At 39.8% G+C, this 25,038-nt stretch overlaps 1 protein-coding gene across 1 annotated transcript in view; it reads right to left on the bottom strand.

Moving 5' to 3' along the window:
• Positions 1-2,298: 2,298 nt before the first annotated feature.
• The window catches only part of trappc8 (trafficking protein particle complex subunit 8), a 33,902-nt gene continuing 11,162 nt past the window's right edge, over positions 2,299-25,038 (bottom strand). The window contains exons 7-29 of the mRNA XM_014973424.2: positions 24,109-24,374; positions 23,747-23,862; positions 23,505-23,655; positions 19,408-19,508; positions 19,112-19,217; positions 18,876-19,007; positions 18,369-18,593; positions 16,521-16,626; positions 15,753-15,947; positions 13,440-13,609; positions 13,257-13,322; positions 12,667-12,772; positions 12,363-12,520; positions 11,221-11,654; positions 10,699-10,855; positions 10,513-10,609; positions 8,872-8,940; positions 8,741-8,796; positions 7,153-7,347; positions 6,815-6,916; positions 6,495-6,634; positions 5,744-5,833; positions 2,299-3,403 (exon numbers count right to left, since the gene is read on the bottom strand). Coding sequence (XP_014828910.2) covers positions 3,154-3,403; positions 5,744-5,833; positions 6,495-6,634; positions 6,815-6,916; positions 7,153-7,347; positions 8,741-8,796; positions 8,872-8,940; positions 10,513-10,609; positions 10,699-10,855; positions 11,221-11,654; positions 12,363-12,520; positions 12,667-12,772; positions 13,257-13,322; positions 13,440-13,609; positions 15,753-15,947; positions 16,521-16,626; positions 18,369-18,593; positions 18,876-19,007; positions 19,112-19,217; positions 19,408-19,508; positions 23,505-23,655; positions 23,747-23,862; positions 24,109-24,374 — 3,488 coding nt within the window. The 3' untranslated portion in view covers positions 2,299-3,153. The remainder of the gene's footprint in view (positions 3,404-5,743; positions 5,834-6,494; positions 6,635-6,814; positions 6,917-7,152; positions 7,348-8,740; positions 8,797-8,871; positions 8,941-10,512; positions 10,610-10,698; positions 10,856-11,220; positions 11,655-12,362; positions 12,521-12,666; positions 12,773-13,256; positions 13,323-13,439; positions 13,610-15,752; positions 15,948-16,520; positions 16,627-18,368; positions 18,594-18,875; positions 19,008-19,111; positions 19,218-19,407; positions 19,509-23,504; positions 23,656-23,746; positions 23,863-24,108; positions 24,375-25,038) is intronic.

Raw genomic sequence — 25,038 nt, 5'->3', positions numbered from 1 at the left:
GGCAACAACCAAAGAGGGGAATACAAAAAAACATCTCAACCATTCAAACAATCTTGGAAAATTTCTGTGTATCTATTTAGCCTATGGAGTACTCCAACACTTTGAATACTCTGTTATTTGGACTTTTTTAGGTTATAAACATATACAGTTTAATGTATAGAAATGTGTTGATTAGAAGCATATTATGGATATGGCCACTAGTGCCTAATTAAAGGAGGGTGGAAAGAGAAGCCAACATATTTGTAGAGGCATAATTGTATATCTTTTTATGCTAGCATGTGCATGCAGATATCAGGGTATGTGTAATCAGGGGCGCAACTACATATTATTCAGGTGGATGCAAAAACATAAATCGCCCCCAAAGGAAGGTACGTAAGGGTGAAGGAGCGTAAGGGCGCGGTGAAGTTTAAGCATCATCGGCGCGTCGCCCCCTCCAGACGGGGTTTTTGATGCCCTCCCTCTGGTGCAGCGCCCCTATGCGTTGCATGTGCTGCATACCCACTTTTTGTATCACTGCGTGTAATTATATGTATATATATGTAGACATGTATATGAATTTACATGCGTATTTTTAAACCCTTATTTTACCAGGATAAAAATCCATTGAGATTAAAAACATTTTTTCAAGGAGGTCAACAAAGTACGGTATGTGGGCTTATAACTATATGTATATGCATTAATATGTGTATTTATTTTAGCTGAACAATGGGATAAGCTTTGCATTCCATTTTGAACATGCCAGCTATCTTCTTTGGTTGCAGTGAATAGTTATTGTGCCTCCTTATTTGATATTGTGAAATGTGTTATTTTGTAATAAGTGAGAAGCTAGGTACCAGTACAGTTTTGAAATCAATTTTAAAACAATCACAATGACGATCCTTAAACATTCCGTCAAGCAAACACATCAAAGTTGAAGGAAAATTTAGGAATCCAAATATAATGGATAGATGCTTTCTCACTTCTGTTGAGGTGGAATCTGTAGTTTCTGCTGATTTGTTTTACCCAAGCTCAGAGGTGCTCTGCTGGATTGAGCTCTGGTGACTGTGGAGGTCATTAGAGCACAATGAACTCCATGTTGGAGATGAACTGAACTTTGTGACATGGAAGCAGCGTGTCCATGTTCAGATGGGATGGAAACGGCCAGCAATTTTACTCAAATAGTTTGTGTTGTTGAAACAATACTCAGTTGACACTGAGGCAAAAAGTGTGCCAAGAATGTTTTCTCCTCACTATGACATCACCAGCAGCCTGGGATACTGATAGAACACAGGACGGATCTATGCCATTAAGTTCTGATCATGATTCATGGACCAGGCAACATTTCCCCAAGGTTTCTGTCCAGTTTTGGTGAGTCTTTGTGACACAGAGTCTCAGTTTCCTGCTCTGAGTGGAATGACACCAGGATGGTGTCTTCTGCTGCTGTAGTGCTCATTCAGAACTTCACATTACCTTCACCTTTTCTAGAAACCACAATGCATTGAGTTGCTGTCAAGCAATTGGCTGATTCCTAATCTGTCGTGACAATCAGCCGAACTGCTATACTTAAAACTTCTGGTGAGTGTATAAATATTTCTGGTATGCACAAACTTCTCAAAATGAAGAATAGCTTTCTTTCTTCATTTAAAAAAAGTGTCAAAAAATTATTTAAATCAGTTAGTGGAAAAATCTTTGGTATGACAACAGCTTGGACAGCTTTCAGATAGGAAGTGGAGGCTTTTCCACACAGGGTTTTCAGAAAAGCTCTAAGTGCTTGACACAGTTAAATAAGGTGTGAAACATCCATCCATCTTCTTCTGCTTGTCCTGGGTTGGTTCGTGGGGTAAGCAGCCTAAGTAGGGAGGCCCAGACTTCCCTCTCCCCAGCCACTTGTTCCAGCTCCTCTGGGGGAACCCCAAGGTGTTCCCAGGCCAGATGAGAAACAGTCTCTCCAGCGTGTCCTGGGCCTCCTCCCGGTGGGTCGTGCCTGGAACACCTAACCAGGGGGCGTCCAGGACGCATCCTAGCCAGATGCCCGGGCCTCCTCAACTGGCTTCCTCTCGACGTGAAGGAGCAGTGGCTCTACTCTGAGTCCCTCACCCTATCTCTCTAATAGAGATGGAGTGAACTCATTTCGGCCACTTTTATCCATGACCTCATTCTTTCGGTCATGACCATTGATGAGGGTAGGAACGTAGATCGACGTTGGTTCTTTATTCTAGCAAACACGGTCAGTAACAGATACTGGTTATTTACTATAAGGTGACATGTCAGTAGGTAAGGAATGTTGATGAACTGATCGCTCAATGACAACAATTGGTGTCAGATTAATAGGACTGTTTATTTGTGAGAAATATGAGTGATTTATGAATTAATTATATGTCAGACTGATTGAAAATATGGCCAATAAACACTACAAAAAATGTCATGGAGCATTACTTCACGTCTTAAAGTAAACAATTATTTGATAAATAATTCTTCACTCTGAATATACCAGAGAAAATAGCCTTTTGCCAACAACATTATCTTTATTTCAACAACCAATTTGCTATTAGAAATAAATAATTTCCACATGAGATGTTAAGTCTATAGGAGGGCAATCTGCACTGTGAGGAAAAAAGTCTGATGCACATTCAAGGAAGTGATAATTTTTTTGAAGATCCCAGAATGGCAACAGGACAGCTCTTCAGTATTCAGACAAACTGCCAACATAAAGCTAGAAAATGAGTCTCACTCTGTTCAGAAATTAAGCAGAGGTGTGAAGTGGACTCACTCCAAGTTCAGACAGGCACCATCAGCCCACAGGCCATGGGAGCAGCGGTCACTTTGGCCTGACGGGACCGATCAAAACGGACAATTTTTTTATTGAGTCTAAATCAGAATATATTTAAGCAGTTTTATGTTCAAGTCGACATGACTTCCACCCCTGGCTTTCTGTTAGCAAGCAAAGAAAAGTGCAAGTTAGAGTCTCTCAGGTCAAACAGGCAAAACACAGTGAGAGAGGATGAGGAGTCTGGGGTACAGAAGGGAAGGGGTGGCTTTGTGTGTGTCAGGAAGTCAACCAGTGAAGCATCCATTGATGAAACAAAAAATCATACGTTCACCATCAGTCACCAGTATTTCTGTCAGAGTCAAAGCTGTGCCTTTGTGGTGAGTCAGTAGCATCCCACTGTCCCCTCAGGATAAGAGAGGACAGGCGTTGTTGATGATGATGAGAGCAGGACTGGCTGTTTGCTGACTTGATTCACACAGCGTGCTGTGTTCAGCTGGCTTAGCAAAAACCAGTGGAGTGTTCAGGTTGTAGACACCTGCGCGAAAGAAGCAGGCCTGCAGAGTGAGGCGCACCACCTCCTGGCACCCCAGCTGCAGCTTGTACTGTGTCTGACCCACCCAAGCAAACGAGGTATGGACCTCCAGAGACTCGGAGCTGGAAACCACACAGAATGACAGGAAGTGAAATCATTATGATCCCTGAAAATGAGCCATGATGAACTAGCTTCCCTAGTCCTGTAGACGTCTTTACAGTCACACATCAGTCTTTAAAAGTTAGCATACAATAGTGTAGTGCAGAGGTTCCCAAACTGTGGGGCGCGCCCCCTAGGGGGGGCGCCTTGTCATTGCAGGGGGGGCTGCAATGACATGAAAAAAAAAACAAAACATGAACACTGTATGCGCTGGGTTTTTACCTTAGAATGACCAACTCTCTGTTATTCCTTTGTCAATGTGATACAGTAGAGGCTTCCACACTTCCCATATCTGTGTCCTCTGTCACTTTTATCAGCAGTTAAAACTGTTTAATCCGTTGTTAACATGTTGTAACCTGTTTTTCCGAGCCGCCTTTAAACGCAACATGAGCGCTACGACGCTCGCGCTGGGTTTCCACCTGTGAAGGAGACCTGCTGCTGCTGGGCGGAGCTACGTAGGTTTGTGTTAGAATCACGGCAGCAAACCAGCAAAACGCAAAGAACTTTTTGTAGTTTTTCCCTCCAAACTAACCAACTGAGAAATCTGCTGTTGGATGCAGGTAATGTTAGCTAAAAGATGACTAGCTAACATCAATACAGAACCTTTAGCTTAACAAGTAGCTTGTAGGCTACCGATGTTGGTGTCTATTTTCAGCTACATACATTCATTTTGCCCCCAAAAAAGTCGATCCCCCCGCCCTCCCTCACATGCGTCGTTTCAACCAGACAGCCATTTGTAATCCATAGGGGGGGGGGGGGGGGGCGCAGAAAATGTTTGGAAACCACTGGTGTAGTGTAACTCATTTAATTGTCTATTAATTTCTTTTTACTACAATCCCTTCGGAAAATTGTAGTATGACAGTCTGATGAAGAGGATGCAAAGTGCCGTTTAAAACATTCTTCATTTGATTCAAAATATTTTATGGAACTTTACATATAGTTTTGACTTTTGCCCATCAACTGAGAATGAAAAAGAAATAATAAAGTCCTACAAGAAAAGCAATAAGATACAACTATATAATTGAGGCTGCAAGGAGCATTTGTGGCCCTTGCAGATCAGCGCCACTCTGGCCCAGCCGCCACCCTGTCAGCATCATCGACACTCTTGCATTGCTCCTGCATCAGTACCACTATGTGGTGCATTTGGCAAATCTTCCAAATTGCCTTCAGTTCATTTCAGTACAAGTCCCACAAGGCATCTTAAAAGTTTTGTTGAAGGCTGGCCTTCCAGACAGTTATTGTCATTTCCTGTTTTGTGGTGAAAGTTTGGTGAGGACTTCCTATAGTCTTGGGAACACATCATGGTTGGTTTAATTGATGTACAATTAAAACCATTATTGGTTTTAATTGTACATCATATACAGGAAGAAGGTCAAGTGATCCCATAATCTTCAGTGTTTTCTCTCAGTGGCCAGGGTTTTAGTGATGTCATCATTAATGTTGTCCACACCAGTGCTTCCTGTTGATGCACAAAAAGTCTGGGGCAGATTGGATGATTTATCCTGGAGATATAACTGTTCCAATAACGTAAGGGGCACACTGAAGTCAAATTCCAATATAATCATATTGCCATTGTTAGATGTTACAGTTTCATTTATTTCCAGTTTGGTGCAAATCAGATGGGATGAGATGACCAGTTTCAAAGTCAGGATCCTGGAGTCATCAGAAGTAGGACGGCCTATGTCTTCCCAACCAAGTCATTTTAAATGTACCCACCAAGGGGTTTTTAAAGACCTAACAGGAAATATGCAGAAATTTGACCATTCTTTATTGGTCACATTTAATGACTAATAAAAAATGGTAATTCTTTACTGGTCATAAAAATAATGGATTTATGTTATTTAAATGCATTATTTTTAATGGATTTAAAAATAATGGATTTAAATATTTTTAAATATTTAAAAATATTTAAATCCATATTTAAATATGGATTTACGTCATTAAGTCTCTGCGGTGACAGTAAATTTAGGCAGTTGTGCAGTAAAGAAATGCCTTACTTACAAATATCGGAAAAAAAATCATAACTTAAAAGGTCAGATTTTTCTTTTATCTGCGCCAATGATGCCATAGAATATTCTATAAGCAGATCCTTGAAATGCATAATACCACATTAGTGCCATCACTGAGAACCTGGATCTATAGTAAATCTCATTATCTGTAGAGTGAAAACATGTGAACGGAAATACAAACTATTAAAAGATTGTGAGCATTATTCACTTTTTTAAATCTTGCCATTATTTTGAACACAACTGTATATTCCATTGAACTTGATTCAAGCTGGCTTTTATGTGTTGGAAACATACCTGCTGCTTTTGTGTCGCAGGTCAATGATGACATCTATCTGAACCAAGGAGCAGTTGGACAGAGTCAGAGTTACTGGGACTAAGCAAAGGCTAAGGGCAGAAAGAGACAAACAAACACACTTTTACACAACCCTACAGTAATACAGTTGTATCTGGAAAGTGGTGCTGCTTTGACCTGATTAACACCTGAGTGTGGTTAAACAACTCAAACGTCTCTCGATCGTCTCATCATACTGAAGCCTCAGTTTGCCATCTAGCTGTTTTCTGTCCAATCACCAATAAGAGCGGCCAAAACATGATGAGTAAAAACTCCATATATGACCTGTTTAAAATAAAGCTGTTGGTTTAACAACTAAAAGCTGTGGGTCCAGTAATCTTTCTGTTTATTCTCATGTATATATGAATTCCCATATCGCAGTGTAAAACAATTAAATTAAGCATGTGCTTATGGCATAAGCACATGCTTAAATATCCCTTTACATCTAGACACATAGAAAGGTTATGTTCACACAAAATAGCAACAATGCTTATAGTGTGGAATTATTATTATTATATTATTATGTGTGGAATTATAATATTAACCTGAAATGCTCTAAAGAACAAGAAATATTCGCCCACATGCATTTATATATATAAAAAAACCTCAGAAAATTAAATAATGGGCCCTAGTAATTGTAGGAGGTCTGTTTTTCTCAATTTCTGCAATCTAATACTGTGGTATTGTAATGCCTGGTTACTACAGCTGTCTTACCTTTCTTTGACAAAATGATGAGTAAAGGTTTCAGGGTAGCAGAGGTTTGTTCTGATGAGCTGGGACAGCTCTGGGTAAGGCAGAATGACTGGAGGAGGCAACTCCGACTTAAACCTGAGGAGCATCATCTCCTGGGTTTCCTGGAGACACAAAAACAAACAGAAGGACAAATGCTTGGCAAAACAGCATCCAGTAAATGAGTGAGTGTGTAACATAAGGTGTGAGGTAAAACACCACACACAAAGTCAATGAAACAGAATATCACTGATGTCTGGTAGAATCCACTGAGCTGTGGACAAGCAGGAGGATTGAGGTCGTACCTCTTTGGGAATCAGAGAACTGGCCTCTTTGCCGAATGTCTGCAGGGCCACATGAAGCTGGCCTTCTAAGATCAACTGTTTGTTGTCCTCAACAACGTAAGCCTGGTCACATAAAACACATTCAACTCAAGCACAAAGCATCAACCTCTACCTTTTATTGATTAAGATTACAAATACAATAAATCTTACAACACTGTAAAGTGGGACAATGTGACAGATTCAATACAGGAACCAAGAAGTAAACATCTAGAATTTATTTATATGACGTTAAAAAAGGGCTGCTGATGATGAGAGTAAAATATCATAAAACACTTATTAAGATCATCAAATACACTTACCTTCCAGATAACGATGATGTTTAGGTCTAGCTCATTACACTTCTTGGCGATATTTGTAATGTCAGAGGCTGTGTTGTCACTGTGGCCAGAGCCCTGACTTCTGCTGTTCCTGGGAGCTGAATTCACTTGTTCCAACACCGAGCTCTGACGGCAGCTGAAGAAGAAATCTCCACATGGTGTAGAGGAACTCATGATCTGCACACAGAAAGTCCAGAGTAGGAGAGACATCTGTCTGCAGGAGCACCAAACTGTTCTTGTTACATTAAAGAGTTTGGTGATGGGTGGTCAATTCACCAGCGACTATGAGTCACTGCCAGGTGCAGCCACTCCTAGCCACTACTGGCTTAATACAACAATAAAGCACGCTTCATGGGAAATATCTCTTTGGTTATCTAGAATATTCATTCATATGATTTTAAAAATAAAAACAGAAAATAATCATCTTCTGGAAGCTAGTTACTTTGTCAGCAGGATCATTCAAAAGTTTGATTGAATGAGGAAATGAGGAACATATTAAAAATTATTTCAAATTCAAAATCTGCTATTCAAGTCTGGACCATCATATAGCTTAAATTAAAACCCTGTAGCTGTGCACCACACAGTGAAAAATAAAAATAAACTGGAAATCCAACTGGAGGTAAGGTTACAAACCCTAAAAGATGAATTTGTTCCAATCTGTTAGCTCTGGTCAGTTACAGTATTTCCTGTTATAATTACTGTAAATGTGTTCATGTTTACTGGGCAGACCAGATAGCTAATGCAAAGTTATGCACAATAATTAAGATTACAGCAGTCAGAATATTTATTTACGTCCCTTTAAATATTTTAAGACTAGTTTGTGTAGAAATAGCTTGAGGCTCCATATCTTCCTCTCTGCCTGTACATTTCTCTCTCTTCTAAAACAGCTTCGTGAACTCTTCGTTGCTTTGGCGACCAAATCATTCTGTGATTGGGGTGGGAGTGTGGAGTCATTCACCCATACTGCAAGGACAATTTGAAAGAAAAATAGAAGAAAAAAATGTATGCAACTTTAAAATTTGGCCTGTCCTGCACCAGCATATCTATTTGGAAAACAATATTCTTGACTGGAACTTGACAGGACTGGCGACAACAGACCCAGTTGTTCCCACATTGGTGGTCCTGGGTATTCCCAACTTCATCATTATTAGCCACTTTTGGTGTTTTCGAAAATAAAGGAGGAAGACAAGACGTTAGAAAATCCTTCTAGAAACAGCTTCCAATGTCAGCTTTACCAACAATTCTTTGAAACAAAAATATGAAAGATACTTATTTAATTGTGTTAGTTTTGGTCACATTAAATGATGTGACCATTTAATGTGACCAGTTTTTTTGTGTTCTTCTTTATCTGAACTGTTGTGCTTAAAGGATGAAAGTTTCTGATCTGTGGCTATTCTCCCACCAAATTATCCAGCCAAATAAGGAGCCTTTGTTTACCACATTTTCCTCACCTTAAGTTGATATTTTCAGTTTGTAACATAGTATCATTATACTGTCACATTACCGTCCTGGGTTCATGCATACAAGATTCTGAGTCTACATCAAAAATAAAGCAGTCAATTAATCTTACCCGTTCATTTCCAAGATTCAGGTCTGCAAATGTGTATTCTTTTACACCATCAGAGCCTAAGAACAAAGTTAAATCTGTGCTTTCAAAACAGAACATCCAAGATGGCATGTGTGATTGAGAAGGAAAAATACCTTCATGGGGTTTGCATCTCATGGCTTTAAAACAAAGCTTAGCTCTTTCTCGACTGCTGAGTCTGCAATCTGGAGAGAGAAATTGAAAGCAGTGAAAAGCAATTGTCTGTCCATCCATCCATCCATCCATCCATCCATCCATCCATCTATCCATCTTCTTCCGCTTCATCCGGGGTCGGATAGCAGGGGCAACAGCTTCAGAAGGGAGGCCCAGACTTCCCTCTCCCCAGCCACTTCTTCCAGCTCCTCCGGGGAACCCCAAGGCGTTCCCAGGCCAGCTGAGAGACATAGTCCCTCCAGCGTGTCCTGGGTCTTCCCCGAGGCCTCCTCCTGGTGGGACGTGCCCGGAACACCTCACCAAGAAGGCATCCCAGAGGCACGAGCCACCTCAACTGGCTCCTCTTGACGTGAAGGAGCAGCGGCTCTACTCTGATTGGTACAGCGCCCGCTTTACAGCAGACGCTGCGCCAATCTGCCTGTCGATTTCCCGCTTCCTTCTTCCCTCATTCGTGAACAAGATCCCCAGATACTTAAAACTCCTCCACTTGGGGCAGGGCGGCCCCCCGACCCGGAGAAGGCTCTCTACCCTTTTCTGGCTCAAAAGCAATCGATCAAGTTTATTTGTGTCGCACGTTTCATCAACAAGGCAGTTCAAAGTGCTTTACATCATAAAAACATCACACATTTTGATGAGTGCCATCATCAAAAAAATTAATACACATCATATATGTTGGTCAATGTTCCATTTATTGTGGTTCAAAAGCAACTCAAAACAAGAGGCTTTTTGGCCTTGATTTAAAGGCACACATTGTTTCCTGTAGAGGTAAGTATTACAGAGGTTCTGAAGACGCCTCTGACTGAAGACAGTGGCATGGTGGTCTGATGAAGAGGAAGCTCACAGTTTTCCATTCATCTTATGAAACAACTAGGCCTGACATAAAAGGCAATAAATGATAAATTAAAAATAGTAGCAACTGATTAGCTGCCCTATGATTTCATAGAACAGCCAGTATTTTAAAAAAATATATAAATAAAAAAATACTGGAAACATTAAAACCCAGTACACAGTACTATGTTTATACTTAATTTTTCACAAAGTTCTTAATTAGCAGTATTGCCTGTTTTCCCTTTCTGAGCCTAATGATTAATATATTTTGAAGAGAAAGTTTATTGTCCATTTTTGGTTTGTCTATTTAAAATGTCTTTCAGTTATAGTGCTAAATGTTCTTCTTGGAGAAGGTGTACTTGCATTATTATGCCATTTTTTTAATATTAATTAATAATGGTCTCAAAATGACAATATTACAGTTTATCACAATATTTTCTGGGACAATTAACTGCCCAGCAAAATGTGTTATCATGACAGGCCTAGAAGCAACTTTCTTTTAACAGAGATGACTGATCAAAAACTAGGAGACCATTCAACCTTCCATCATTCCTGGTGTGTTCACTATTATGTTTGTGGTTGAAAAAAAGTCCATGATCCATGCAATAAGAAGTATTGTGTTTATAATAATTTGAATTAAATTGTAAAACCTTGGTAGAACCTTTAAGTACTAAAAAGTATGCAGAAAAAAATGACAATGATAAAAAAAATAAAACATTTTAAAAGGGAGACTGTCCCTTTTAAAATGGACTTACCATAATTGTTGCATGGATTAATATACTTGTGGAGGCGCCAGTGCTGACTACTGCTAGACACCTGGACAATGTGGAACTCACGAACGCCACTTTCACTCTGGAACAATTGAAAGAAATTTAAACCAAGTTTCTCAACATGATGTGAGAACAAAGAAACTTTATAAGTCAAAGTGTGGTTCAACTTACTGCATTTACGTTCTCCACATCAATAAAAACAAGAGTTCCCCCGCTGCCTTTGTCATCTAGAGAGTGATGTGGGGAAGCACTGCTGCGGCAGGCGGAGGCCTGGACACTCAGAGACCGACTGGCGCAGATAAACACCGTGTGACGCAACACCCGGTGACTTCATGAGGAGGAGATGACAGACCGTTAAACTCAGTTTGAATACATCCATCTTTCCACTGTATGCCAAGCATTTAATCTGCATAATATCTTGGGAAGCTAAAACTTTTCTGATCAGTTTATAAGGTAAGGTGGGGACAGGCCATATTTCCATCAGTACTTGAGTTTCTGGGTGTACACATTATTTTTGTTGAACATAGACAATTTTTCAGAATTACTATTCCACATATTTTATCCAATCACCAAACTTGCCAAAAACACTTTCAGCAGAGCTGATTTTAAGATAAGTGCACGACCAGATGCAGCATTCTACAGATCACTGTAGAATGCTGCACCTTGTGAAAATCAGGTGAAATCATCTTTCACCTGATTTTGAGTCCTTTCTCTGTGTTCTCATAGTAGAACAGGAAGTTGATTTCGTGAACTCCTTCCTGGTCTGGTCCTCGGAGCCAGAGGGGTAGCCGGACCGACTGTCCTGGCTGCAGTGTGCCACCATGTATTGGGATCTCTGTCACCCTGGAGGGCTGACTGCATGCAGGAGCAGAAACCAGCGTCTCAGAGGACATGGAGCCTGGATGGAGGGGGGTAGGAAACGTCACATAGGCTGAGCAGTTCTCTGCTGAGCCTGGGCTGGGAGGTGTGAAGGGTGCTGTGCTCTGGCTGCCAAACGTGAAGAAATCAGGGTGCGTGGACGCCACCCGAAGGCCACACAGAGCAACTGCACTGACATTACAGAACTCCACATAAGCTTTCCTGATCTCGCCGCACAGCAGGGCAGTGGGAAACTGCAGGAAGAAAACCTGTGGACACACACACACACACACACACACACATTAAGGTTGTTTTGTTAGTACAAAACAATTGTTTGTACGAAACAATTCAGCAGCTTGCAGTGATTTTAAACAATTAGATAAATTATAGTACATTCAAACTACTTGACAAAACACAAATCCACAGAGATATACTGTATGTTTAAAACTGATTCTTACATCATTTTCTTTTCTTTTGAGAGAAACCTGTCTCATTACCTTCCAGAAACCAACTCAGCTGAAGAAAAATGATTGTACATCTAAATCTGCCAGAAGTAACAATCATTCTAGACTCATAAAAAATTAAGTACTGCAAAAAATATTTTTCAAGTTGAGCATTACAAACACAAGTGACTTAATTACAACAAGAAAAAAAAGGAATAGAAAAGCCCTAACAATGGACTAAAATACCATATTAAAGGAATCCATTCAACCCAAGTCTGTTTAATTTAAATCCTAGACAACCTCCACCAGACAAGGTTATTTTTATCTTTGCAGGCCTGTTTGGTGTGTGTTTGTTCCAAAATGAATCTATAATCTCAATAATAAGCCAAAGGCAAGATGTTCAGTCACAAGCTTCACATAAACCAGCTCATCTTTCAGGATAATTCATTCAAAAAGTAAAACCAATGAACTATTTTGACTTTAAGTTCACCTGACCATGCTAGGCATAGAGGAAGACATGAGAGTGTCAGTTACCTCCATTAGGGGCATAGGTGGGGTAATGATGGGCTCCAAACGTCGATCCGTACCATATCGAACTTGCATCTTGTCTTCCTTTGTCAGGTTAAGCCGTGGGCCCTGGATCTTCAGGTCCTGTCTGCCACGAATGATCATGGAGTCTAACATCTGCTGCCCTGATGCAGGAGAAAGTAAACACACAACATATTTTTGGAAGTATAATGTAATTATTCAACATCAGATCATTATCATGTCTAGTCTGTTCCAGAATACATTGCTGTGTATTAAATCAACCAACAGGTGGAAATACGTGGAAACATACCTTCAGTGTTTGAAGAGGCTTCCCCAAGGTGAGATGAAGTCAAGTTGTAGATCACTCCTACAATGTTCAGCTGACCAGTTCTGTGCGGCAGCAGCTTCAGTCGGGCCTGACAGGACCAAATTGTTTACAATAAAAAACAAAACAATGTGTGATATAAACAATAGAAGTTGGTCCTCACCTCTGAACAGAGCAGGTTAGACTGGTGCACTGCAATGAGCTACTAATTGAATCATATCAATCTTATCATCAATCATAACCTAACTACAAAATATTTACAGGCAACACTGTGTTCAGTGATATAAATGGCAGAACACTTCAGCCTGTCCTTTGTCCAGAGGTCAGACACTCGCACATGCTCAGTGTCAAAACAGCCGGGTTCCAGTTTGAGAGTTGATATTTTGAAATGTCAAAGATCTGATGATGTCTATTTTAATACGTCTAATAAGACTATGAACAAACTCTTGATAACTACATACAGAAGTGGTGCATTGTACAACCCTAACATGACTGTTTCTAGAGGTTGATGGTAGATCATAAACTCAGCACCAGGACTGCTTCAAGATTAAATGTTTGATCCCACAGTTACTCACAGTTTTGGTCTCTTCTGATCCCAGGTAGAACTCTTTGATGATCTCTGTTGTGACAATTTCTTCTTTCTGTGACAATAGCAACATGAAACATATTGAAGGGATAATAGAGAGTTTCAATGATGGATCTAAACACCAGTCTAGAAAAATGTAGATAGTTGAGCTGGGTTTGGTCAGAATGCTCACCTCGCCTGCTGAAGTGTCTTCATTAGTGATCATTTCTTCAGCTATCTGCTCACTCGATTCCTTTCCCCCTAAGGGTGTGCCAGCAGAAAACCTCCATAGGAGAGAGAGGTTGGACAAAAGCAAAGAAACCTTCAAAGGGTTTCTGAATGTGACCTCCACAATTATTGGTTCTGTTGAGGAAGACAGAGTACAGGTACAATTCATATTACATGAGACACCGACAGTCTAATCATCAAAGACCAATTTTTTGTTCTTGGAAGGGTTTTGGAAGGGAATGAAGCACTTTGAGGATTATCTTTATCTGCTCTCCATGTCCAGCATGAATTTAGCAGTTTGAAAACAAGTTTATTACCTTGGCATAGGCCACTGAGGTGGGTAAAAAGTGAACAGGTGTGAATGGGAGCATCCACTACATCAGAACTCTTTCTGCAAATGTTTTTCCAACTCCCTTTCCGAGCACCAAGTCTCTCAGAAAAGCCAAAAACCACCTCAAGAGAGCGTGAAAACATTTTTGTGAAATTCAGGAAGTTTTTTCAAATTTTGACAAATCCATGAACAATTTTTAATGTGTTCCATCTATTGAGGGTGTTCTCAAACTAGTTTACTCTAGAACAGTGTTTCTCAATTCCAGTCATCAGGGACCCCTGTTCTGTAGGTTTTCAGCTCAATCCAATTCAAAAATCCTTCATAGACCATAAGGGAAATTAAATGTTGCTGCAACTCTTATTAATTCAAAATATTCCAGTTATTGTAGGTGGTGATGGCTGTGGGCAGAAAGTATCTACAGTAGTGGTCTGTATTACAGCAAATTTGAAGAAGCCTCTAACTAAAGACACCATTGAGAGTTATAGTAAGGGTTGTCCTGCAATCATTTGAATCAGGTGTTCTGGAACAGAGACATATCTAAAATATACAGGGCAGAATGGCAGGGTCGTTCTAGAACAGCTTGCGATGGACTGGTGACCTGTCCAGGATGATCCTGCTTCTCGCCTGTTGACTGCTGGAGATGGGGAGCAGCACCCCTCACAACTCCACCAGGGATAAGCCTGCATGATGAATGAATGTTCAAGAACTTGAGTGCCCAGGTTCAGTCCTCGAGAGTTGACAACCTGCAACCTTTAGATAACTTGTCCAACACACCTGAATTAAATGAATGACACATTACCTGGCTTCTGCAGAGCTGAATTACTGCTGTTGAGGGAATTCAGCCTTTTGACTGAGGTGTAGGAGAAGTAAAGCATCTAAAAGTTGCAGGATGCTTGCTCTTGAGGACTGCTCCAAAGCACCTCTGGTCTACGGTGTTGGAAAGAAGGCTGAGACTTGCTTAGAGTAGGAGCAGTGTAGTATTTGTCCAGGATATTGGTCAAAACACCAGAACTTTACCTTTGCAAGGCAGTTGATTGAGTCCTGGAAGATTAGGTGTGCGGTCCAAATTTGTTTTGCAGAAGTCTACGATTGTGTTCAAGAGGCATTGTGTGAGGAGGGATGAGAGTGGATTCCTCCAAGTCTGAAGGCATAGTTCTACCTCAGAAAAAAGTGGACTCCCTTCAGGTCAGGAGTTAGTCCATGCCACAGATGGACTAGTTCAAGTGTCTTGGTGTATATTCTGTAAGTTGTAGTAGGTTAGGGAAGGAGTTGAATAAACACCCTAGCCTGTCTGCTGTAATGCGGACTGCAGTGAAGAAAGAGCTGAACCAAATAAAAGTTGAGTTACTGGCCCCTATACGTTCAGACTCACCTATGGTCATGAGATCGTGGCTTAAAGAATTAGATGCTAAATACTAGTGGCTGTATGGGCTTCCTTCAAAAAGAGGCTGGGGCAAGTCTTAGCAACAGGGAGAGCTCTTTGCTTGACGCAGAGTTGCTGATCCTTCACAGTGAAAGGAGTCAATCAGGGAGGTTGAGAATCATGGTGTTCTTGGCTTGTTCTACTGAAAGAAGAGTCTGGGGCAGACCCAGAGCATGTGTTCCTTCTGGTCTATGAATACTTTGAGAACATAAGCTGGAGACCTCCACTAGGGAAATAGATTTTTGGGTTGATCTCATCATGGATAACGGAGAACTGAAGATGGTGGATGGAGTTCCACACACAGAAGACTTAAACCTCTGCACAACATGACAAACATTTGTCAGTGTTAAAGAAAGGGCTGCAACATAACCAAATACAATGATGCGGTGTTTTTTACTTCACTGGAGAATTATTCTTAATGGAGCAATATTATTTCCCCTAACAAAATAAATAAAGCTTTATATTCAGTTAAAAAATGAAAACATGCAATAGCAATATTTAGACTTAGTCACGTTAACTCTTACCCTCAATCACAGCCAGCGGGTGATGGAGGTTGTTCGTCTGACTGTTCAGACAGCACTGAGTAGCTTGGAAGTTACTTGGAAGAATCCCTCGATTTGCAGATGCTGCAAGCTGCTCCTCAAGTTGGCACCACAGGACTGACAAATCCTGGTCATACTCCTGATCCAAGGAAACGTGAGTAGCTGCCTGCTTATCCCCTTCAAAAAAATACTTTGAATTAATCATTTGTTGTGTTAAATACAATAATAAAATTCATAATTAAGATTAAATCTTAAATTATTGATGCATGTGAAAAGGAAGCTAAAGCTGTGAGATCATTCCAATTCCAGCATAGAAAATTATATTTCCAAACTGACTGAATGTCATGGAAATATTCCTTGTAGAATAAAGAAGGTTTTGGAACATCACGGACCACACTGACACTTCAGCTTTACAAACCTGTCAGAGCCTTCAGCATCTTACAATCATAAAAACAAGTCTGAAACCAGCTGCAACTCACATCTCTAACAGACAAACACAAGATGACCATCAGTCTTAGCTTCTTTGTGAAACAAATGTTCTAGAACATTATTTTCAATAAAACGTAATGAATTACTGTGTAGTTCCTTCGTAGAGCACTAGTGCACAAAATTCTGGTGTACAGGAGAGAAATGTGCAGCTTTTATAGTACGGTACACATACCTGAATATTCAATAAATGAACTGATAGAACACCCGACTAAAAAACACAAGATCGCTGGCTGATGTTTTAAAGAGCTGCCAGAGGGTTACCTTCTGCAAGGCGGCGTTCATGTCCAAAGTAAACTCTGGTAGCAGAGCTATGGATGTGAGGCAGCGGCAGCTGGGGGAGGCAGCTTTCGTTTTCTCCAAGAACACTCTAAGCAAAAAAAAAAAAAAAAAAAAAGTAAATCATTAGATGCTTATTTTCTTCATTTTATTTCTGTACAAAACTCACCTAACCATAATGAAACTGTAGGAGTCGATTACCACCAGCCAGGCAGGTTGTGTGTAAAATAAAGGTGAGTGTTTGTTTTTTGATGTAGTGGTTAGCTTAGAAATATCCTTGTTTGTGTAGGATTGCAATGAAATCCCAGACGCCCATACTGGTTTGAATAATGAAGTGTTTTAAATATTTATTAAATGTTGTTTGTTTAATTTTCTTACATTGCATGTTCAGTAGTTTATATGGTAAATAATTGACTTCTTCATGGATGTTTGAATTGATATTGAATCTGATATTTATTGAACATGATTTAGAATTTATTGTACAGAGTGCACTGATTGAATTTGTGTACACATTAGAATAATTGACTTGCATTTAAATGTTTGTAAACTGGTCCTGTTTTATTATGCAGGCCAGGTGATGGCGAGCTAAATGTCCAGGCCTAGAGCCATAGAAAAGGATTGCACCTGTGTGCGTGAAGATTTCTGCTCTCCTGCCAGGATGGTAGGAGGCTCCTTGTAGCCTGTGAAATTTTTGTCCCACTCTGATCCTTGACTTCCCATCTCAGATCTATACTGCACCAAGCACTTTACCCAAGACCAGCCTGCTTGGGATTCATCTACCCCAGCTTGGGGTGAACGGACTGAAGGGTGTGGGTCTAATAGTTAATTAATGGTGGAATTAATTAGTTTATTTATTTTTTCTCTTATTGCACATATTTTTACATGGCCATTTAGATGTTTGTTTTTTTCACTGAATTTGTAAATATGTATAATTATTTCTTCTTTCACTGTGAATATAAGGCACTCGCAAATTGCAAATCTTCAGTCTCCGTGTCTCCATGAGTCGAACAATGTTTTTCTGAGAAACCAGCCCATTTGATCCATTTATTCCCAAACCATTTAAGTTGCAGTACATTACATTTTTAAATATGCTACATAATCTTTATCTCCTTCCACAGATTCTGGCTGGGCCTTTCTACACATCCGATTATAAAAACTTCTAGTTATTGCTGGGGAAAAAAATCAATAAGATTTGAAGCTACAGTAAGCTTCAAATGCTACAGTAAGATCAGTAGCAATAGAAAATATGTGTGTCTGACAGAACATCCAATAATTTCCCTGATCCAGCACCGTACAGCATTCTGGGGGATGTAGGCAGAGGAAAGATTTTTGCTGCTCAATCTCTGACAGAGGCCCTGCTGCAGGGAGGAGGTGCAGCACAGCAGAAAGGAAAATGGCGCTAAGACCCTCTTCCTCACTCTGATTGGTTGCTGTTGTATGGTCATTAGGATCTCAGTTTAATAGGTACTACATTTTTTTCCAAGGATATCAGCTGAGTCTTCTGAGCTGTAAAACAGCTGCCAGCTGACAACTGTACTTTTAATTTTCATTACATCATTCTAATGTTTAAACAAGAATCACCGACTTTAAATTCAGTTTAATGGAGTATATTGTGCATTTTTCTTTTACGTTACCTTAATTTACATTTAATCTTCACACCGACACTGAATAAATTTGCTAGCTAAAAAAATTACTACTCTTAATTTCAATTTGATTCAAGAACAAATTACAAAAATGAAGGCATTTGTAGAAACCTCTTTAAAAATGTTTTTAATGTGTTGTTCACATCTATGAATAAGGTTCGGAAAAACAGAAGATTCTTTTTAATCTTACCTTGACAACGTAGAGGTATTCTCTGAGAAAGGCAGCCTGCTGTGTGGCTGTCTGTCGGCTATCATTAATCAGAATCTGTCTGAAGGCCTGTAAAGCGTTCTCAGGTTGCCCCAATGTAAAGGACTGACGACCAATTGTAAAGTTGATATGATCCTCTGCCAAAGACCAGCCTCGGTCCTTGTAGACCTGCATGGCTTGACTGTAACAGCGCAGTGCGTGCCTCCTCTACATGAAGAAATAAAGTGAGGGAGCGAAAAGAGTACAGTAGAAATATTGTCACATTTTTCTCTTCTTTATAAAGTTGCTACAGTAACCAAATTGATATTGACTATTTCTCTTGGTACTGAGAGAGACATTAACTGTAGACTATAAAGGAATGCTTTAATATGCAGATAGTTATGAAAAAAATGCTTAGAATAATTTCTGATTTGATTTCTGAACAGTTTTTTAATAAGCATCTACATATTAATGTCCAGTGTTAATCAAGGTCAGGTGCATTAGGGGTACCTGTCCTGCTTTGCTGAAGCGATGACCAGCCAGGATCATATGGAAAGCAAACTTGCGCACCATAGGGTTACGCATGTTAATGAAGCAATGGGCTGCCTGCTCCAACAGCAGAGCGCTGCGAAGGTCAGAGTCCTACAAACACAAACACAGCAGCTTCACAGAAGAGCTCAGTGAGCTGCAGGACTGAAGCACTTCAACTGGAACCACAGATATACAAGTAAGGAATGATTTTTCACCTCACTGGTCATCTTAATAAGAAGAGTTGCAGCCTCAGAGTATTTTGCTTGACTTTTCAGTATTTCAGCGCTGAGTAATGCGCAGCGTTCAGCCAGCATCATGTTTCTGTGGAGGAGATGAAGAAAATATGTAGCCACAAAGGTAATAAAGGAGTATTTACTGTCAGTTATTCTTTATTTGACAAAAAGTTTTATGGTCAAACTACCGGTATCTGATATTTAACAACTAATATATCAGGATAAGCTCCCATGTAGCAGCTTATGATGTGATGATGTAAGGAGGCTGAGGATCATACTTGCAAACATCTCTGTACGTCTGGATTGCTGTGTCCATATAGTGGCTTGGATATGGTCTCGAGGCTCCGCCCTGCAGAAAGGCGGACACTGCAGCCATTTCCTAGAAAACAACTCATAATTATTAGACCTAAAGCTACACAACTATGAAGAAAAAAAAATCAATTAATTTGGTTAATATTTAAAATATTTTTGCATGACTAATCACCAAGCTGAGAAGAAAGTAAACCTTTGGCATTATTTCATTAAAAGATTAAAATAAGAGAAACATTAATATAGAATTTTGAAAGATTGACTTGTGCTGATTAAGTACAGGGAAAACAACTAAATGCAGCAGTGAAGTAGTTACTTGTTTAAAGTAGAACCAGAACTTTAATTTGTTAATTTTGATTAATTAACTGTACAGACTTTAACATGTTAAAAATTGTAAGCTGAATAATCTCTTCTTTTAACTACATACAAAGGCATTTCTGACACGACTGCAAATCTGACACACAAGCAATGAATGACAAAGCCGCTTCCCTCAGCTCAATGGGGGTTAATTTCTACTTCAAACCCAATCTGATGGGATGCTGGAAAAGGCTATTGTGTTCAAGTTGAGCAAAAAGGAACCTATCAGTGAAGCTACTCAAGCCTGAAAGCTCCGGCCGGGGCCGGATTTCCGGCTTTTGACCAAACGGTCCACCTCAACTAAACTGTAGATAATAGACAAAGATGTCTGCCAATCAGAATTCTAGCTCCCGTGTTCTTGACCAATGACTGTAAAACGTTTTGTAGAAAAGAAGTGGATGCGTTCGGTTAGGCGGTTAAATCAAATGCGATATGAAAGAAGATGGAGTTTGTCTCACCCGGTAAAGAAACACGTTTACTTGAGAAAGGAATTAAAAACAAGTGGCTCTGGGCATAGAGTAAAGGGGTCAAAACGGGAAGTTGGCGGACATTTTTACAAAAGGGGGGCGCTGGGATTTCTTTGGGGGGCGTTTGGTCGAAGGTAAACTTTACACCAACAATACCAGTTTAGACTTTGAGCAACTTCCTAAAACTGTATTGTGCAACATTAAATCATGCCTGGCTGCAACTGTATCGATGGCAGCTCTTCTTCTCTTAAGTATTTGTTAGCTTCTGTTAGCTTCTTGGCACAGCTCCGCTCCTGCTACTAGTAGCTTCACCGCATCAGTTCAGCGTTACACCGGCTGATGACGTTGCTGTGATTCATTTTGTCTGGTGTCTGATTTTCTAATATTTTATGTTTTATTGAGGATTTTTGTACATATGTTTTGGTAGTTCTGTGATCATGTCAAAGCAGCAACTTATATTAAAAAGTGTTTTATTGTCTGTCTGGATGCTGCCCGCTTCCATGGAATGACAACAGAAAATCACTCTTATAAACATGTAATTACTAAAGTCATGATAACCTGACTTTGTATCCCTCTGAAAAATGAACCCATATAAATAAAGAAATACCTTCATGGTGACACCACGATAGAGAGCTTTCATTTTATAGCGTTAACACCGGAGCTGTAAGTGGTCCGGTATGAAACGGGTGTGACAGAACAACACAGCACTTTTAAATTTCAATAATCAGGATACCGAAATTGTTTCCGTTGTTTTAAAAGGTTTATGTCAGTCTGCCTTTTCCCGACCGCCCTGCACCTATGGGGTAAAAAAAAAAAAAAAAAAAAGACGCGCACATCGCAGAAAACTCTGAAACAGGAGAAGCGGGACATAAAACGGAGCGACGAACTAGATGTGAAAAAAAAACAGAGAATCTGATGCTGAACAGTGAAAAATCAACACATGATGTGAAACACATGATGATTAGGAGGCGCAGCAGGTGATGAGTGAAGATTACTGATGGTCAATAAATGATAAAATAAATCTAGCAACAGGAAAGAAACTAAAGTGGACATAGCAATAAACCAAGAGAGGATAATACTAATAAAAGGAAACTAAATGGAAATGAATGAATAATAAAATGCAAGAATAAACTAAGAAACTAAAGTAAATACGGAGGAATAAACTGGTATGGCAAGACCTTTCAATCAATAATTAATACAGAGATTGTATGGCTAGAATAAACGGACACTATTTCCAGATAAAAGGTAAAATAATATTGTTGAAGTGCCATGGGTTTGTTGAGACCACATCTAATACTGAGAATAAATATATCTTACAGACCATAACAGTAAAGAACTGATCACTTATTTATGTTTTTAATTAGATTTGACGTATTTATTTCTTCAGTATTATTTTTCATGTCAGTGTTAATGTCATGAGGCTGATGATTCCATGACACTTTCAATTTGATTCATTAGGATTTGATTAAGAACCAGATTTGTTCTTTGTCATTTCTGTCCAGTAAAACTATATAATCAATAGACAGGTCTATATAAAGATATAATACATGTTTCTGTCTCATATTTCTATGGCATTAAAAGGACCTGGAACTTTAGTTTTTCCACTGAAAGCTCTGGTTTGCACAATAAATGCCATGTGGGTGAAGTTTTATGGATGATGCTCTGATGTCCCATTCTCCTGAAGGCAGCACAGAGCTGCACCACCAGAAACCGACAGAAACACTGAAGAGAAGAAGAGCTATGATTAATGTAGTTACAGTTCTATCCATGTTTTAATGCTGCAGAGCTCAGTCGTTTTGAAAATAGATCAAAGTTTAAACTGGCATGTTGTTCATCTTTTATCTGCTCATTTTGTGTAATATTTAACAACTAGAAAATGGCAAAGAAGAATATTTTTCCACTCTGACTGGCTGCTGTTAGGCCTACCAATTTTAAGTTGAATGTTCATTGCATTTTTCTTAGATACCTGTGAAAATAATTTCTATTCCCATGGCTTTTTTGTTCTCTGGGAAATTATTTTTGATGATAAATACAGAAACAAGCATAAAAATCAAAACATCTACAATAGTGATAGTAATATTAATATTAAAATAATAGTCAGTGCAAAGTAGCCTGCAAATTCTTTGTTGGGGGGGGAGGGACCTGGATAAAAGCTAGGGGGGTGCTAGCCCATAAAAGGTTGAGAAACTGATTTCGTTGGTAATGTTGTATGTTCTAAATTACTTGCAAAAGCATCGACTGAAAGGACTCTTATTTAATGTTGAGGGAGTTTTGCCTGTAAAAAACATTTTACATTTTGTTTTGAGTTGAAATGAACTGAAGTCTCATTTAAGTTTGAGTGTTTAGCTTGTTAATTGTATTGTTAGAAGCAATTGTTTGCACTATTCAAAGACAGTTTTTATTAAACTGTGGCAATAGCAACGCTATAGTTAATTTCTATTATAACTAAGTTTCAGGCTCAGGATTTTTTTTTACTTTAAGTCCTGGAAATAGGATCTCAATGCTAAGCATGTTCCAGCAGCAGAGACATCCCCATCGCTTAATGTCAGTGTCTACAGTCCATATTTCTAAAGGATTTTCTTTTATCTTTTTAAAGGACTTTTTTTACCCTACTGGCCTTTTATTTGACAGTGCATCGACGGGAAACAGGATTGTGAGAGAGGGTGAAGACGTGCTAAAGGTCAAGGGCACGGGACTCGAACCTGTGACAGCCACGTGGAGGAATAAGGCCTCTATAGGGTAAAGCTTTCCCCCTGCACCTCCGTCACGCCCATAACGGAGGATTTTCTTAAAGAAGTTCCATGAATGAAACACTGGAAAGCTGAACGGGTAGAACAGCACTTAGCTCCAATCTGATGGTTGAAGAACTTGAATAAGATTAAAACAATAAAAATCTTTGTTGTTGAGCTCATACGCCTATTTATTCTATCATTCAGAAACAAAGATTTCAAATCAAAGTTGTTGCTTATTTTGTCTGTATCATTTTTGTTTAAATTTTAATTCAAATTCAAAAATACTTTATTAATCCCAAAGGGAAATTAAATGCAATTAAAACGCAATTCTTTGCAATTAATTAATTATAGACCCTGCAATTAACTTTTAAAAATTTGAATCAAGTCCCACGACTAGCTTAAAGTATTGAGCACAGAGTGAAACAACATGGAAAGCGTCACACTGATCTGGGATGACGAACTGTGCTCCAATATGCAACATGTCCAGACTGACAGGAGAGGTGACCTTACCAGAGCCCCTGCAGCGTACAACATAGCCTGGTCTGACAGAAAATCCTTCTTGGCGGTGTGGTAACAACTATAGGCCAGTTCATAGTGCTGAACCAGGAAGCAGAGGTCAGCCATCTTTCTGATCTGCAGCTCAGGAGCTTCAGGGGGGTATCTGGAATCAGAAAGAAAGAATCAGGACTAGTTTAGTACACAATGCTGGCCTCCCATGGTGAATGGTGATAAAGTAGAGGAAGGGAGCTTACTGAAGGCCATAAGTGCTCTTTGGTTCATTAATACTCTTCTCTGGAACTTTACCTCCACCAAAAAACTTCTTGGTGGCCGTGAACAAAGATCGGCTCAGTCCTTTCCTAGAAACCAGCTAAGAACATAAAGTGAGGGTAAGAGCTGCTACAATGATGATGGAGAATTCAGAAAAAAGATAACATAAAAAACATGTAGTATTTGTAATGATTATAATTTACACTGCAGATGAGGACTGACACCTAATTTTCATTTAAGAAATTCAAGATTTATAGCAATAATGAAAAGTATAACCTTCACAGAGTGAAATATTCCTAATGTGAAATTTCCTAACATTTTCCTTAACCCAACCCCAAAGGTTTACCTGGTCATTCAGTTGTCTGATGTTTTTTTCTATATGCGGCAGCAAGCCTCTGAAAGTGAATTCTTGGACAAACTGTCTGATGCGGTCATGGTCATTGAGGGTGAGACAGGTGCCATGGTTCCCTGTAGCTGCAGCCAGGCTGTCTGTGTCTCCTGTGTTCTTCTTCCCATCAGCGTCGACAGGGCTGAGTGTTAGGAGGCTGGCTGTGCAGCTGTCTGTGTCCAGTTGAAGGGGGTGGGTATCCAAGCAACCGGATCCTCCAGCTCCTTCATGGGTACAAAGACATACAGGCTCACATTTTAATCTGCTTATTTTGCACCACCTTGCCAGAAGTTCTCCAGTGCCTTTATCATGCAGCTATAAAGAGGCCATACATTAGCAGTTGTCATATTGGATCTTTCTGTGACAGCGGCTCCAGTGCCGTAGAGTTACCTCTGCTTACCCAGCCTGGTGGGCATCCACACAGACTTGAATACCCCCCTTTGAACACAGAGTCCTACGTTACATCGCCGCCATTTTGAATGTGGGCTTGGAGTGATCGGAGGTTGTTAATACATGTGCTGCATTAACTTGTTTCAACTGTTACCCATTGCTCTGACCTCACACATTATGAAGCTTACGGAGAAGCTGGTTCTGGTACATCTGAGGACTCAGGCAGATGTAACCCAGGACCCTCTGCGATTTGCATACCAGCCCCACTTAGGAGAGGATGACGCAATTATACACCTGCTGCAGAGGGCCTATTCCTCCCTTGACAGACCTGTCACCATTGTCAGCATCCTTTTCTTTGACTTTTCATCAACCTTCAACACCATCCAGCCAGGATAATTACTTGAGAAGAATATGTAACATTGGAGCTCCCCAGGGAACTGTGCCGTCTCCCTTTTTAATCACTACACTGCAGACTTTAAGTACTGTTCCAAACTGTGC

This window comes from Poecilia mexicana, unplaced genomic scaffold, assembly GCF_051168715.1.
Source record: "Poecilia mexicana isolate PSO_F unplaced genomic scaffold, ASM5116871v1 scaffold_4, whole genome shotgun sequence".
Taxonomy (NCBI): domain Eukaryota; kingdom Metazoa; phylum Chordata; class Actinopteri; order Cyprinodontiformes; family Poeciliidae; genus Poecilia; species Poecilia mexicana.
The sequence above is the reverse complement of the archived record's forward strand: the minus strand, read 5'-3'. Positions and strand labels throughout refer to the sequence as shown.